Raw genomic sequence first — 16,979 nt, forward strand, 5'->3', positions numbered from 1 at the left:
AGTCATACACTGCTAGATTAGGAACGGATAACGCAGATAGCCCTCGTGTAGCTTTGCGCGAAATTAAAAAACAACAAAAACAAACAAACTTTAGTGGATTAAGTTTTATTTTTACCCATGAAATATCTAACATTTTATTAATTATAAAGCCAAGGAACTAGAATACAGTTTTGTAGAATTTATAATAAATTTAGTTTTAATTGTTGACACTTTATGTAATTTTGTAATTGCATAAGTAAATGGAAGTTTAAGTAGATGTTTATTAACTGAATTATTCTAATTCTTATAGAAACTTGAAATATATATAAATTACCAATTTTTGTTTACATATTCATGAATTTGGACATAAAACTTTTTCCAAATGAAATAATAATTATTATATGCTTTATCAATAGGGGTATTAATAAATTTTTCCAGTAGTTTAGCAGTTTGTCTTTTGAAATATAAAAAAGATTTATCTAATTTATGTTTAAACAAATTAATCAAATTTAATATAAGACAGAAGCATTCAAGAAAGTAATGAAAACAACTTTGAAGAAATGAGGAGGAAAATAATAGTTCTGTTCATATTTAATACACAATTGTCAACATTTTTTCTAAGGATTTTAAAATTGAATAAATTTTATTTAAAATTCTAATTTGGAACCTTTTTCATCCTCCATAATTTGCAGTCGCTGTATGTTTAATAAAAGGATAAAAAAATATATTCTGTACAATCACAAGAATAATTATCAACTTCACCTAATTTTAAGTTATGAATAAAGATCTTAAAATTATAGATAAAAGATCTAATAGGATTACTGCGTTTAAAACTGAAAACTGTGGATTTAATTGGAAATACATTATTAAATGACTATAATGAATTGAGCATGTACAGGAATATTATCGAATACTTTTTTAAAGCAAATAATGAAGCAAAAATCTTCTTTAATTACAGGTTTTACAAATATAGTCAGATTAATATAAATTTCATTAGATCAAAAATGGTATTTTTAGCATGTATATTTGTAGAACCAAATTCAAAATGAATTTTGAAAGAAATTTCATTTTATCTTAACCCAGGTTAAAAATATATCTTTTAAACAATGAAAATGCTTTTGAGTTAAAAAAGCACTATTAGTATAAAATCTAGTAACATTAATTTTTTTCACATTTATTTCTTTCTTTTAGAGCCAGATTAATAGATTTAAAAAAAAATGTTACTACAGGTTGTTTTACTTAAATTTTCAGCAGTTTTATCTAGAAATTATTGATGTAATTTACAAAGGTAAAGGATTTTTTCATTCATAATATGATATTCCTCTTTCTCAGATATTAGAATCTTAAATTTTTTTAAATACAAATATTTTAACTCCCGAAAACATACATGAAAGTATTTTATTTCAACTGAGTTCTATTCTTTGATTGTGAATTACATGTAAAGGATGAGAAATTTGATCCACTTAGCTAAAACAACAGAATTAAAAGTTAATAAGTAGTTGATATTCAGCTACACTAGGACAAGTTAGACACTGAAAATGTTTGTAGTTATTTTACTTTTAAATGTACCGTTTTAAAATCTTGTAAGAAATTAGTTAGCTGGGCTAGATTTTTGATTTTTTAATAACTACATTCTACTTAACAGTAATATGTTTAAGCAACAAATTGGTATATCTATGGTAGCCAATTATTCCACTACTGTTACTAATCTTTGTTTATTTTAATATGAATGTTTTATTTTTATCCACGGCATGGCAGCTCATAGAATGGTTCCAAGTTTTTTTCAAGTACAAACTTTTAGCTCATAGCTCCGTCATCTCTTGACCAATGTGAGATCTAATCACAGTTTTAGACTCAAAGAGGTCAAACCATTTCGATTGAAGTATTTGACTATACCTAAAGTCTTGTAGATTAATTTACTCTAATCTTGCCAAAAAGAATTTCAATTTTAGGGTAGGCTGGTAGAGATCCTGATGAGTAATAAAATTGAATCAGGTCTATGTGCGTCCAATGCTTGTTATTGCTGGCACACAAAAATATAGCTAATAAAAAAAAAAAAGGTCTCGTAGATTAATTTACTCTAATCCTGCCTAAAAGAATTTCAAGTGCCATGGTTATTGAGGACTCCCTTATGTTGAATTATCATATTAATTCTAAAAATTTAAAGTTTACTGTGTTATATTGATGACTTAATTTCTGTTAGTAATTTAGATTTCATGCAAACATTTTCTTTAACTTCTTCATATTTCTTCAAGATTCAGTTCACTAATAGTACAAAAGATACTGACCATTATTTTTTTGAACAAAAAGTTAGAATCAATTTTTGTTTATAAAATATGCAAGTTTGATATCCAGCAGTGTGATTTCCTATAAGTCAGTTAAATAGGTGGTAACCTCACAGCTGAAACATTGTTTTAATTTGGTAATAATATATATTTTTTAAAAATTAATTAATTAAAGCCGTTTTAACTATTTGTGATATGATTGTTAGTGCAGTAACAATGAACTGATATATAACAGTATTTTGCCCCATGCTACACTTTTTGTATTGTGACCGTTGTATTTTAAATTCAAATATACACTGGCTTGTCAGTATTAGCTTTCCCAGGAGGACAATAGTATTTGTCTAAAATACAGCTGGTATGTTCAGTCCCTAGCCGCTAATGCTGGTGTGTGTTTGTGTACAGGTAAACTTGGTCCCGTCAAAACAATGTCTGTGGAAGCATGTCCCCCACTGGCAATTCAGTAGTACAGAGCTCTGCCTTAAAATGCGAGTTCACAGGTTTTTAGTTAGAAACTAGCACAATTGATATGCTACTCAATGTGCTTGCAATTTTAACATCAAGTCTGCCAGATGCTAATTCATTAATCAAACATAATAAACCAATGGTCCCACAGGTTGTTACCATGTTCAAATCAACCTACTGTTGTAATATATACCATATTGTGACCATCATATTGCAATATGTATTGTATGTACAGCTATGATGATTATAAAAGCTTCTAACTATAAAATTTGTGGTGTGAATGGTGGTTGGCTGATTTTATTGTAATTCGTTATAGTATATACATGGGGTAATATAGTATTACTTTTTTAATATTTGCAAGATAATTATATTCCTTTTAGCATTCTCATTCTAAAATTAATGGTTACTACTTTATAGGTATTACTATCATGTTCATAACCAACCATTGATGGTGAATGGTCATATAAACCTTAGTCATTATGGGTTTAAGTACCAAGGCTCTGACCTTTATTCAGCTTTGTTTTCATGACTAGATACTCTCCTGTATTCGAAAGAGAGGAGGTATCCACAGTGCTCTTTGATTGCTATTACTGTTATTATCTTTTAGGATTCCAAATAGTACACTATTCTTCTTTATTCTCCTGAAGAAGAATAGTTAATTATTCAAGTTTTGGGTCTCGTTTGAAAACCATTACAACTTGTGTATGTGATCCTGTGTGCTAACTTCTTAATCAGAATCTTTTTGGATTTATACTCTTTGCAAAGGGTCAGATTTGTTTTGTTTGTTTTATTTTGATGAAAAGGTTAGAAAAAAATTATCTTTAAACTCCAGATAATTATAAAAGAACTTTTATATTAACCAACGTTTCACCTCTGTGGCTTCATCAGGGTTAATATACACAATTGTTTGATATTGGAATATTTGTTGAATTATCAAACTGCTTGTAATGTTCTATATCTCAAGTCTGCCGTAACATGCTTCTAACAATGTATAGAGTATTATTATTGTTTCACTATTGTTCTAATATCATAAGATAATTATAATACTAACTATACAGCTATACTAATATATGACATACATTATTTATATAAAATATATGAAATGTGTAAATCCCTCCAGTGTGCATTACAGATTTTGAAATACAGCAGAACATTGGTTTATATCATCTTGGAGTCATTCCGTGTCAAATCACCAATGGCATGACACCCAACATCCCAGAATTGGCCAATTTTTTAACTGATGGTACCTATCTATGGGTTAAGTATACCTGCAAATTTTTTTTGCAAAATTCTTTCTTCTTCCGGGAATGGAAACATTTGAATATTAGCCAAATTTGGTCAAAAATTGCTCATGTCAGCCATTTTGGATTTTCACAAATACCCTATGCCATTGTAATTATTTTCATAATTTTACCCAATTTTATTGAAATTGGACCAAGATTTTCACTGCCCCTAATTCAAGTATAAGAAATCCAAATATGGAAACAGCTTTTACCTAAAATAATCTCCCCAGTTACCCTTTAAACCTCCCTACTATAGAATTTTAAGAGTCACGAAAAGGATCATGCCCCATTTTTTAAATTATTGGAATCCAATGTTTGACAAAACTTATCAACACCACATTTGGAGCAAATACTCTTCAAACCATGTAGTTTACTATATTATAAACCTGAGATGGTTTTTTTTCCCTTGTTCCAAACTAATAGTCCTCTGAAAATTGACTAAATTATAAAGCGAATATGCCTAAATTTTATTTCACATGATATATTGATAATTGCTATTCAATTTCAAAGAGTGCTTAAAACTATATTGAGATTAATTTTATAATAAAACTGAATATTGTCTACATGAACTACAGAAGATGTTATTCTCTTCAAACCATGCTTTTACAATCCTTGCCTTGTGACATGGAGCATTATCATGTTGAAAGGTGTAAGGGCTGGTACCATAAAATTGCTACAATGTAGGACACGCAGAATTGTTCAGAACATCAATGAAAGACAGCATTCATGGATTCATGCACTGCGACCAGTGGACCTTGTCCATACCATGAGAAACACCTCTAGACAATGATACTTCCACCTCCAAACTTCACTGTTTGGACAACACACTCAGGTAATAAGCATTCTCCAGACATTCTCCATACCCAAACACGTCCATCAGATTGGAAGAGCGTATAGCATGACTTGTCGCTACACAGGATTGATTTCCATTGATCAATGGTCCAAGTTCAGTGTGCCTTGCCCCATGCCAATCGTAGGTGTGCATTGCTTTTGGTTATCAACGGCTTGTGGGCTGCAGCTCTTTCGTGAAAATTTATGGCATGCAGCTCTCGACACGTCATGGAAACATTTATGGGATTGCCTGTGGCTGCTTACATCTCCAAACACAGATTCTCTAGGGTCTGATGGTGAGATCAAGTAACCAGCCTTATCAAAGTTCGCCAGCTCCTGTCAGTCAGTATTGTATGTCTACCTGGTTGTTTTTTGGGCTAATTGTCACCTGTGGACTTTTGTTTCTTTATCACATTGCCAATTGTCGACCTGGGAATGTTTAATTATTGTGCAATAGCACGTACAGACATTTTCCCCAAATGACATCCAACTTCCCTTCCCCTCTGAAACTCTGTTAGCTGTTCAGCATACAAGTTTGAAATGACTTCCAAGCAAGCTGCTGATCACGTTTATTGGCCAAATTATTTGCATATTTCATCTTCATCACCAATTTTCCTGCAATCAGAGGTGTGTCCCATGGCTTTTGGTAGGATAATATACAACATAAATACAATTATTGTATGTTTATAATATACATGATTTTTAATTACACATTCATGAAAAAAATTATGCCACCCCTGAAAGCATTCTGTAGTTCTGTTGACTTTAATATTACATCTCACTGTGACATTGTCTTCAGCAAGAGATATATATCTGGTATTTCTTCATTTTTTGTGAACTAACCTGCCCAAATAGAAAATAAAAGTGGATAAAGTTTGTTTTAAAAACTGTTAAATTATAGTTTTGCTCAGAATATAGTTTATAGATTTCAAAGGCTGGATGTACCATGGTGGTAATATCACATAGTTTAAAAGAAAAGGTTTAATCCTTAAATAAGACGACAAAATATTATTTGAAAATTGAGACAGTAATTTCTTCATTACAGAAACGTCAAGAAACCTTAGAAGCTGAGAAAAAAGCAAAAGAAAAAGAAGAGGAGGAAGCGAGGTTACAGGTGAGTTTGTCTTGTTGTAAGGTATACTTTTGTGGAAGGTCATTTACATCATTGACATTGACATTTTGTATGATATCCTATAGAACTTAGTTTTTTTTAAATTTCAAAAGATACTGTTTTAGTCTTACTCCTGAAAATTAATAATAAATGGATGTGTAAAGATTAGTTGCTGTTGTGAACAATAAACTGTGATTGTTTCTTACATAGTAATTATGTATAAAATAATATAAAGTGTAATAAAATTATAAAAATGTAATAATTTATACTATATCCAGTTTGACTATTGCATAGAAACTAAACTGTCCTTTTATGTACTAGAGATGAATTTTAAATTTCAATAACTACTTTTTGACTTATTCAATTTACAAAACATGAAACTTCTAAGAGTTGGCAAAACTGAAACCTAGTTTGATTAAAGTTCTTCTTATGTTGCTTGTGTGACTCAAAGTCACATGTTAACCCTATTTCAATGGCATCAGTCCAACTGACCCCTTATCTATGAACCTGTACATAGTAATGTTTACTATAATTCTGAATTTACTGTAAATACCTTCATGATGTACACTACAAATCAGGTTTTTTAATAAAGTAGTTTTACTGAGGATTTGTCGGTGAATTTACAAAGCCTTTACTGAGTTAGTCTGACTCGTACCGTAATTAGCCTCAGTGCAAGATTTTCATGTTAAGAATAAAAATATTTTTTTACATCTTACAGTTTTTATATTTCATTTGCAGACTCACTAGAACCTCCTAACTGAATATAAGGAGTTTTTTTGATAAAACTATGTTTCATCTATTATTTTCTCTGCTATAACAGTGACTGAAGTAAAATGATCTATCTACATTGACATGAAAAGTTGAAAATTATGAAACAAAATATACAGTAACTTTTTTCTTTCTTCTGTGAATGGATCATTTTGCTGGATTAATGGTCTTCACAGGTTCAACTGTTAACCTTTTCACCCTCTGTATTCTTTAATTTTTTTTGGTTTTATTGCTGTAATTTGTATCTGGTTGAACAGTAACCTTTCTGTCGAACAGCAATAAATCGTACATTAGTACACTTTGTAAACACTGTGAGTGAAGTGTGTGGCTCTCGTGATCTTTGCAAGTGAAAATAGCAATTGTATCTGACCTCACTTTTGTTTTTCACTAAGTTAATTCTTCAAATAAAAAGTTGTGTAGCTCTAAAGTATGTACTTTTAGAACACAAAAAAATGTATTAGGCATAAGAATAGAATGTCCCAAAACTACTATAATTTAACTAGCTTTCTAACTAAGCTATAAATAGGTTAAATTCTGTTAGCTTTTTGGAGCTGAACAATAACAGTCACACATAGTTGATCTGCCTGCCAAAAAGAGATAACCATAATAAAATTCTGTTAACCAGAAAATTGCTGTTTGTACTGAAGTTGTGATAAGATGGGAGGAACTTCACTGATGGGTGAAACAATTTTATTTTTGTCTCAGAATTTGGAAACGTGGGAGGTTCACATTTTATATCCTGGTCTGTCAATATTCCTTAGTTTATATTTCTAATTTTCTGGGCACTGAAAGCAATAAAAAGGAATAGAGAAAATCTATAAAGAAAAATTGAATGAAACAATGCATCACTTGATCCAGAAAAGTGAAGATTGAGAGTTTATTTTAATATTTCCTTTTGAAATTAATAATTTTAAACTTAGATAATATAAAACTTTGAATTATATATACCGTGTTTTAATGTAAAGTATATTAATGTACATTGATAATAAAGTTATTTAATTAAATTTTTAAAAGATTATGACATGCACACTTTGACCAAGCCAGAATTATAGTGTTGAAAGAGGAAATGTCAGAAAAAAACAAATTAATTTACTCAAAAGCAGCATTTCAGGTAACTACTTTTCATCAGGCTAATAGGACTCTACTGTCGCTTTCAATATCACGATGCCTTCTAACTAAGCTATAAATAGGTTAAATTCTGTTAGCTTTTTGAAGGAAACATCAGAAAAAAACAAATTAATTTACTTAAAAGCAGCATTTCAGGTAACTACTTTTCATCATGCTTTCTTGGATGATTTATTAAAGTTGGTTTGTTTCATGTATGTTTTGAACTGAATATTATATAGTTTATTATTAAATTTATTCAGCAATGTTTGCTGTTGGTATAAGTAAGATTTTCCAATTTGAAAAGCTCAGTTAGGTGTTTTGGCCACTGTATTGTATACTGCTTAAGAAGTTATATTGTTGTAAGCCCTTAGCAGTATACAGTTTATTTAGATTTTCTTTGTAACTGATTAATTTATGCACTGCTTCTTTTACTGTTTTCCAATTATTATTTCATTTGTTTTATTTCAGAGGGAGAAAGAGAAGAAAGAAAAAGAGGCTTTAAAAAAGCTGACAAAAAAGGAAAGAAAGACTTTGCAACAGCTTTGTGAAAAATATGGTTACTTTGCTGAGAATGAAGAGGAGAGAGTGTTAAACCTGCAAAATGTAGATAAACTGTCTAAACTACTGACGTTAGAAAGGTGAAAAAAATTAATTAAAATACAAACACAAAGAAAGTTTCTTTCCATGTGTGTGTGCTGGTCTAGTGATTAACATGCTTAAGATTTATGGTTCATGGCTCATGGTGTCCCCCAGTGGCACAGCGGTATGTCTGCGGACTTACAATGCTAGAAACAGGGTTTTGATACCCGTGGTGGGCATAGCACAGATAGCCCTTGTGTAGCTTTGTGCATAATTAAAAACAAAAACATCATGACTCATGGCTGCAAAAATTCACTCCACGTTTTGGGGAGCTATAAGAATGACTTTCAAATTTCATTATTCAATCAGATAAGAGTAGCCCAAGAGTTGTTGGTGGTGGGGACTTGCTGTGGACTAGCTGCTTTCCCTGTTGTATGTCACTTCAAAATCAGAGATGGCTATGTGCAAGTAGCCCTCTGTAGCTTTGTGCTTAAATCTGAAACAAAAATACTTTCTATCTGAAAGAGATGCACGAAGACAGAATTATATTTTACACTGTAGAATCTAGTACTCTGGAGGTATTACCACAAATACTGATGTGTTTACAGAAAGCTACTTTATAAAATGCTTTCTTCTGGTAAAAATAATTTAAATCAAGTTTCAATTGAGACATAAAGAAACCACTGTATTGCAGTTAATTAAAAAAAAATTCATTTAACCTTCTCGATACAAATATGTCAAAGTGCATGTATCACAACTTTTTACAGAGTTACATTCAAAATGTAATTAAATTACTGTAATAACAATGTATAAAAGTAAACTTGGCATCGAAACAGAGTTAAGACATCAAGTTTTAATTTGTTAAATTTAAAAGGAAATGTGTACATGAATTCTTGATCTTCCCTTGTCTGTGTAATGTAACATTTGTTTGCTCCTGCTTATGCATTTTCTAATGATGTCCTGAGTTTAACATAAATTACTTGTTATTGTGTAGATATTACTGAGGCATAGTCTTCTTTACTTATGGAGTTATAAACTAGAAAGTTAGACCCATTTGCCTCTCATTCACAAGTTACAAATAATTCTGTCTGACATTTGCTATTACATCATTTATAACCAGTATAAAGACAAAGTTTTAATTTACCAATGATGTATTATGCTGTCTTCCCAAAAGAGATTTTATTTCACATAGAGATTGAAATTTGCTATTGCCAAGTTCAGATCAAGCACCTATGGCAATTAATTTAAAATATTTAATCCTGCTAAATTATACTAGTTAGTGGACATTGTTTGCTATGTTGTTTGGGTTCTTAAATGCATAATTCACATAAATAAAAACTAGCTTGTGTGTTACGCTATACTTTAACTTGAGCTACACGGTTACTGTCTAATTTACATCTTGTACCAAGGGATTATTAGTTAGATGCTGTTCATAAAGCAATAGAACAATATAATTGTTATGAGCCTTAAGCTGTTTAGGATAATAAATTGTAATTTTATGTTACAATCTTCAGTTATTCTAGAAAGAAAAAAGGTAACTTAGATTTTATTTTGAATTTTTTTGTGGTGGTTACAAGGTTGGCCAAATCATCTGAGTTCATGTAGTGTTGGAGTAAAGAAAATAACAGATAAAATATAAAGCTTTACTGAAGCTATGTAAATGAAATTTGAAACTTTAAGGTGAAAAGGATATTTTTACTCTTAACATGAAAATCACCTTTCACTCAGACTAATCAGACTCCATATATTCACAGACAAATATATAGTGAATATCCTGAATTAAAAAGTCTAATTTTTTGTGAGCAAAAGACTTGTAACATTCACTAAAATCTTGCCAGATTTCATGAAGATACACTTACTACATTACAAGTTATACTGTGTAGACTTTCATGGTAATTATAAGGTTGGTGAAAGTGACGAGCCCATATTGATAGAATTAATAGTGATGTAGCTAGAACATGTAACAAGTTAAGGCATTGTAAACACTAGCATATACATGTGCTCTGCTGGATTATCCAAAGGCTCCCTCATGATTCATAAAGTCCAATGTACCAACTAAGCTTCTCCATTATCCCCAGTTGCTTCTGTGGCTACCCCAAGGGGGCATCTGTATCCAAGAAAACCCCTATTAGGCACCTACCCATGATACCTAAGCATATGTGAAAAGTTGGGTCCAACAAGTTTGTGATTGGGTGTACGAACACAGATTTAAAAATGGTGCCCCAGGGATCTTGAAGGGAACAAAATAGAACCCAATCCCAGAAATGAGCTCAGTGACCTTACTTCTAGACCCCCATCATTCCTGGGTACATGATTCAGGCCCCCCTTCGTACCTCAAATAAATAAGGATAGGGGGCTGTGTCATATAGATAAGGATATCTCCAGGCCATCCCACGTCTACCTGCCACGTTTAGTTCTGCTACTTCCAAAACTTTGAGAGTAGTTTGCAGGCAATTTTGCAAACACTGAGTGTGAATTAGTATGGGATTTCACTTGCTTCTTGTTGCTACATAGTTTTCTCATTAAAGATCTTTACCATGGTCATCAGTATTTATTACTGTTTTAACCATATGTAGAAAAAAATTATATACAATGATAAAAATGCATTTTGTATTCTGCCTTAAAAGGCAGAGAACAGAATATTTAAAACAAAGTAGATCTAAGTGGTAAATATATCTAAACTAGTAATTTAGTGTGCATACTATAATTTTGTTTCTGCTCTGAGGGCTTTGATTTTAAACGACCAAGAACAAAGAAGTATGTTACATGTTTATATTTTGGGTTTAACATTTTTTGTTTCTTACACAGGTTTCATTCATTGATTTATGAAAACTATTGTTTATTTGTCTTTCAGAATTCAGGCACTTAATGAAGTGCTTCAGGAAAGTGACGAACAACAAGGAAAAGAAGCATTTCTTTCAGAAGTAAGACTACAGTAAATGATAAAAGTTGCTTATCTAGTGTGTTGTTTTTGCATAGATCGTATAAAGATAATTCACTATTATAAAACTGAATTCTTCTGTGTATTTGATATAGTAATGAAACAAACAATTTAACAGCTGAGATGAGTTTATACATCTTAAATATAAAGATTTTTTTCTGTAGGTTAAGTCTCTGAATGATCAAATTGCGAAAGAAAAAGAAGAATTAGTTGCAGCTGTCCAGAAATCTTCTAATACATGTTCTGAATCAGTTAGTGGTAAACAGTGGTCTCATGATGACTTGCAGTTATTAGTGAAGGCAGTCAACCTCTTTCCTGCTGGGACGAGTAACAGGTAAATAGTGATGACATGGTAATAAAACTTCTCTATTGGGAGCAGGTAACAGGTAAATAGTGATGACACGGTAATAAAACTTCTCTGCTGGGAGCAGGTAACAGGTAAATAGTGATGACATGGTAATAAAACTTCTCTACTGGGAGCAGGTAACAGGTAAATAGTGATGACATGGTAATAAAACTTCTCTACTGGGAGCAGGTAACAGGTAAATAGTGATGACATGGTAATGAAACTTCTCTGCTGGGAACAGGTAAATAGTAATAACATGGTAATAAAACTTCTCTACTGGGAGCAGGTAACAGGTAAATAGTTATGACATGGTAATAAAACTTCTCTGCTGGGAGCAGGTAAATAGTTATGACATGGTAATAAAACTTCTCTGCTTGGACTAGTAACAAGGAAAGTAGTAGTGTTGAGAATCAGCAAATGATTAAACTGAAGATAAAAATAAGGGTTCTGTGATTTCAATGCATTAAGCAAAGGCAAATATGTGAAAGTAGCTACATATTCTCATAACAGGATACAGGAAACTAACCATCGACACATTTTCATAACAGGACACAGGGAACTTGGTCAATGAGAATTGAATATCTAATTTTGAAGTTTCATTTAGATATAACTTTCCAGATAACTAAGTTTTTCCTATTTAAATTTTTGGTGTAGTTGTTGAGCCTTTTTGCATGTACACATGTTTGTATGTTGTTGGTAACTGAAGCTTAGACTGGTTACTTTTTACATCATAACATTATGTTGGAATATGTTTCTCATATTCCATACTTTAGTGTGCTTAGAGTTGTGTTGAAAATACTGTATTAATATTAGTAATGTATTCTGTTAATCAAATTTCATAAAGTAGACCTTTTTATACTTATATGTGTATACTATTCTAAGATGTTTATATTTGTTCATTAGGCTTAAAGGTAATCATATTCAGCTGCTCTTAGGTGTAGATATTTACTGAACCAGTTAGGCTTAACCTAACTGATGTATTATTATTGTAACGATATGACAGGTTTGTTTTCCTGTAGCCTTAATAAATAAAAATGCAATTAATATACACATCAAACTTTTTGTTGTTGTTGTTCAGGATATATATACATATAGTAAATGGCTTTTAATATTCACAGGATATTCTGTGTTCTAGAAATAAGATACATTATGTAGTAACTTGTTTTGTTTTATCCTAGGTGGGAAGTTGTTGCTGCCTTTGTAACTCAACACTCTGTAACTGGTACACAGAGAACAGCTAAAGAAGTTTTAGCAAAGGCCAAGAACTTACAGAAACAAGGTGATATATTTTGTCACAAAAATTTTAATTTATAATTGTAGTCTTCATACTGCATTTATTTGTATTAAACAAAAATCATCGAGTGACCCCTTTACAGTTATATAACATTAAACATTTTTCAGTGTGAGGTTTTGATTCATCTTCTAGTGGATATATAAGAATGGCTTCATTTATCGGACAAAGATTAATGAGGAACTATGTCAAAACTTCCAGCTAAGTACATTTTAACTAATGTTACTATGCATGTTAACCACTGTTTTGGCAAAACTTTATTAGCCATTAAATGCAGGTTGTATGATCATTGTAACATAATTTTTGATGGTGTAAAAATCACCTAATACACAGTTGGAAGAGTTCTTTATGGAAGTCTGTACTGTCGGTTTTAGATAGAATTGAACCACCGTTGAAAAAGCTAATTTTTAGACTTGGTTCCTCTTGGCACTCATGTTTGTTTTATTTTATATTCAAATCATCTTTGTAGCACACTGGTGTATCTGCCCAGTGAGTCGGTCAATATGCTTATTGCCAGTGACGATCACACGGTTTGTCCAAGTTAGAGTGAAAGATTTGTTTATGAAAGCTCAGACATTTTCAATACCGACAAACTTTTATACTCCCAACCATGATAATAGTCATCTGTTTAAATTTATACTGATATTACTTTTATTTTCCAATGACCTCACGGAAATGAAAATTGTATGAAATATGACCTTAGAAACATCAAAGTTTGTATTCCAGGTGAGACCATTCTCATAAAACATAAGTTATAATTTTGTGAAGAAAAGTTCATAAATTAAAAGTAACGAAAATGTTACATTAATTGTAAGTTTTCTTTGTGGAAAAGTATAAAAGCAAGATTTAAAGTGCATCATTAGGTGTCCTTTTTTCTACGTTGATTCAAATGTTTTTGATATAAAACTTTTTCATTTTGAGAATTTTGTAGCTTATAAATAATTTAACAAGTGAAATGATAAAAACACCAGATTTAATTTTTATAATTTTATTTAATGTTTTCAAACTTATTTTAAAAGAATAAGAAGAATCAGTTGCTAGAAGCCTTTGAAATAAATCCAAGGTCAGTCTTTAAAATAAGTTCACTACTTCAGTTAACACTGAGAAAATCTGCAAATATATGTTGATACTCCATTGAAATTGTAATTTTTGTAATCCAGACACCAATCTGAAAGAAGAAGTTAACCGAAAAGCTTACGAAAAACTTGAAAAATCCCAAAAACCAACAGTTATCAATGATGAATCTGCACCGTCAGAAAGATTTGAATGTAAGTATAAGAGTGTTTCGTGTCATGATTTTGTGAGATTACAGAATTCTCAGAGCAAGAATAAAATAGTTTTTATTAAAGAGCAGTCAGAATTCTTTAACATTAAATTTGATGAAATTAGATTACTGTATTATAGAAAGCAATGTATTACGTGATCTGAAAGGATGAAAATATAAAGTGATTGATTGTAAGCAAAAATTGAGTTGCTTTAGAATATTAAATAGAAAGTTATTTGAAATGAGTTTTTCTCTTTTTGGTACTATACAAGAAAGACTTGGTCAACAATAGCTGTCACCCTCATGTTGACTGGACAAGTTTGTCTCAGCATGTGGTGAACTCTAGCAGTTACTGCTGAGCTTAAATAACATAAACATATTTAACTTTCATAAGTGTGGTTGTGTCAAATTAAATGTAAGAGTTAAAACAAGTTTTTAAATAATTTTTTCCTTTTTTACAAATTCAGGAGTTGGTAGTACTTAAATGTTTTCATATTACTATAAAGCTTTAAATTTCAGTTAGATGAGAAAGACAAATGTTTAGAAAATATTAAATAGATTAAATTATAGGCAACAAAAAAAAAGTTTATGGTGTTAAAGTGGATACAAGTCTTGAAAGTTAGGGGTTTTTGAAATTTCCGGGTCTTAAAAAGTGCAAGAAAACAAAATATATAATGTTGTATTAGATCTTAAAATGAACTTTATTTTTTGTTTCCACTTGTTTGAACACATGAAACTTTTGACAGTAAAAACTCTTTTTCCTGAAAAACATTTACAAATTTATATTACTCCATAATCGACTCTTTCTGCCACTTTTTAATTGTAACGAGCTGGGGAGAGACTAAGAAAATTTCTTTTTTCCTTTATTGATAATGACTGACAAGCCTCAGCAACTTGTTTTACTAATTTTGACTGTACTTGTAGGAAACAAGATTTTAGGTTTTTCTTATTCTTAGCCAAGAGTTGTTTAACCTTATTATAAGGTTAATCACGCATTATTCTTAAGGTTATAGGCTGAAGAGTATAAAATTTTGTAAAGTTTATAAGTTGGTAGCTAATTTTCTGAATTCATGAGTGGGGAAACTTTATTTGAAGCTTAATATAAAAAATATGTTTATAAATAGTGCTTATTTTTGTGTCATTTTAAAATATTAATGCAGATACCTAATTTTTGGTGTACTTGATAGCTTTATATTTTATTGACCAGAAGTTATGTTAATTATAAATGTACATGATTATATTTATAGAAAATATAGCTTTTTTGGTTCTTAAAATCTTATCATCTCACCCTTGAAAATTCTAGTGCTTGACTAAGTATATGAACACTTGTTTATAAAATCCCTTGTTGTGTTTCACATAATGGTGGGAGATATGATGCTTTATTATTTGATAAATCTATCATATAGCTCCAGCAGAGCAGCAAGGAGTTGCTCCCTGGACAGGAGAGGAACAGCGACTGCTAGAACAAGCTTTAAAGACCTATCCAGCATCCACTCCTGATCGCTGGGACAGAATTGCAGTGTGTGTTCCTGGCCGTAGCAAAAAAGAATGTATGAAAAGATATAAGGTAAAATATAAAGCAATGATCTGTTACAGGTTTATTCATAGGTTTATTTTTCTTGATGCCTAATCTTTTGTGATGAAGGAACACCATAAAAAACACATGTATGTTCCTTAGATGCAAGCAGGTAAACTTCAGAAAGAAACTGCCAAGTTAAATAAATTATTCTCAAATTCTGCAAATATCCATTCTTGGAAAGTCAACACCAACATTGCTAGAAGATTTGTGAAGAATACCTTGAACCTTGCGTGAACACTTGAGATGTTAAACTCTGTCCTTAGGATGGTTTTACTGATAAATGTTAACTTTAAGATGGTTTTACCAATAAACACTAGCCTTAGGATGGTTTAACTGATAAATGTTAGCTTTAAGATGGTTTTACCGATAAACACTAGCCTTAGGATGGTTTAACTGATAAATGCTAGCCTTAGGATGGTTTTACTGACAAACACTAGCATTAGGATGGTTTTACTGATAAACTGTTACATTAGATTGGTTTTACTAATAAACACTGAATGATACTTTTTAGGAGAGTTTCTCAATGGTAAATACTATCTTTAGAAGGGTTGCTCAATGGTAAATACTATCTTTAGGAGGGTTTCTCAATGGTAAATACTATCTTTAGGAGGGTTTCTCGGGGGGGATAGTATTTACCATTGAGAAACTCCTCCTAAAGATAGTATTTACCATTGAGAAACTCTCCTAAAGATAGTATTTACCATTGAGAAACCCTCCTAAAGATAGTATTTACCATTGAGAAACCCTCCTAAAGATAGTATTTACCAAAGATAGTATTTACCATTGAGAAACCCTCCTAAAATTGAGAAACTCTCCTGGGTAAATACTATCTTTAGGAGGGTTTCTCAATGGTAAATACTATCTTTAGGAGGGTTTCTCAATGGTAAATACTATCTTTAGGAGAGTTTCTCAATGGTAAATACTATCTTTAGGAGGAGTTTCTCAATGGTAAATACTATCTTTAGGAGGGTTTCTCAATGGTAAATACTATCTTTAGGAGGGTTTCTCAATGGTGAATACTATCTTTAGGAGAGTTTCTCAATGGTAAATACTATTTTAGGAGAGTTTCTCATTGGTAAATACTATCTTTAGGAGGGTTTCTCAATGGTAAATACTATTTTAGGAGGGTTTCTCAATGGTGAATACTATCTTT

General features: G+C 31.1%; 1 protein-coding gene across 1 annotated transcript in view; it reads left to right on the forward strand.

The window, feature by feature from the left end:
- The window catches only part of LOC106472965 (dnaJ homolog subfamily C member 2-like), a 46,878-nt gene that overhangs the window by 26,210 nt on the left and 3,689 nt on the right, over nt 1-16,979 (forward strand). Inside the window, exons 11-17 of the mRNA XM_013933634.2 lie at nt 5,886-5,954; nt 8,295-8,464; nt 11,260-11,329; nt 11,511-11,680; nt 12,871-12,971; nt 14,144-14,251; nt 15,654-15,814. Of these exons, the coding sequence (XP_013789088.1) occupies nt 5,886-5,954; nt 8,295-8,464; nt 11,260-11,329; nt 11,511-11,680; nt 12,871-12,971; nt 14,144-14,251; nt 15,654-15,814 (849 nt within the window). The remainder of the gene's footprint in view (nt 1-5,885; nt 5,955-8,294; nt 8,465-11,259; nt 11,330-11,510; nt 11,681-12,870; nt 12,972-14,143; nt 14,252-15,653; nt 15,815-16,979) is intronic.

Source organism: Limulus polyphemus, unplaced genomic scaffold (assembly GCF_000517525.1).
Source record: "Limulus polyphemus unplaced genomic scaffold, Limulus_polyphemus-2.1.2 Scaffold5776, whole genome shotgun sequence".
Lineage (NCBI taxonomy): Eukaryota > Metazoa > Arthropoda > Merostomata > Xiphosura > Limulidae > Limulus > Limulus polyphemus.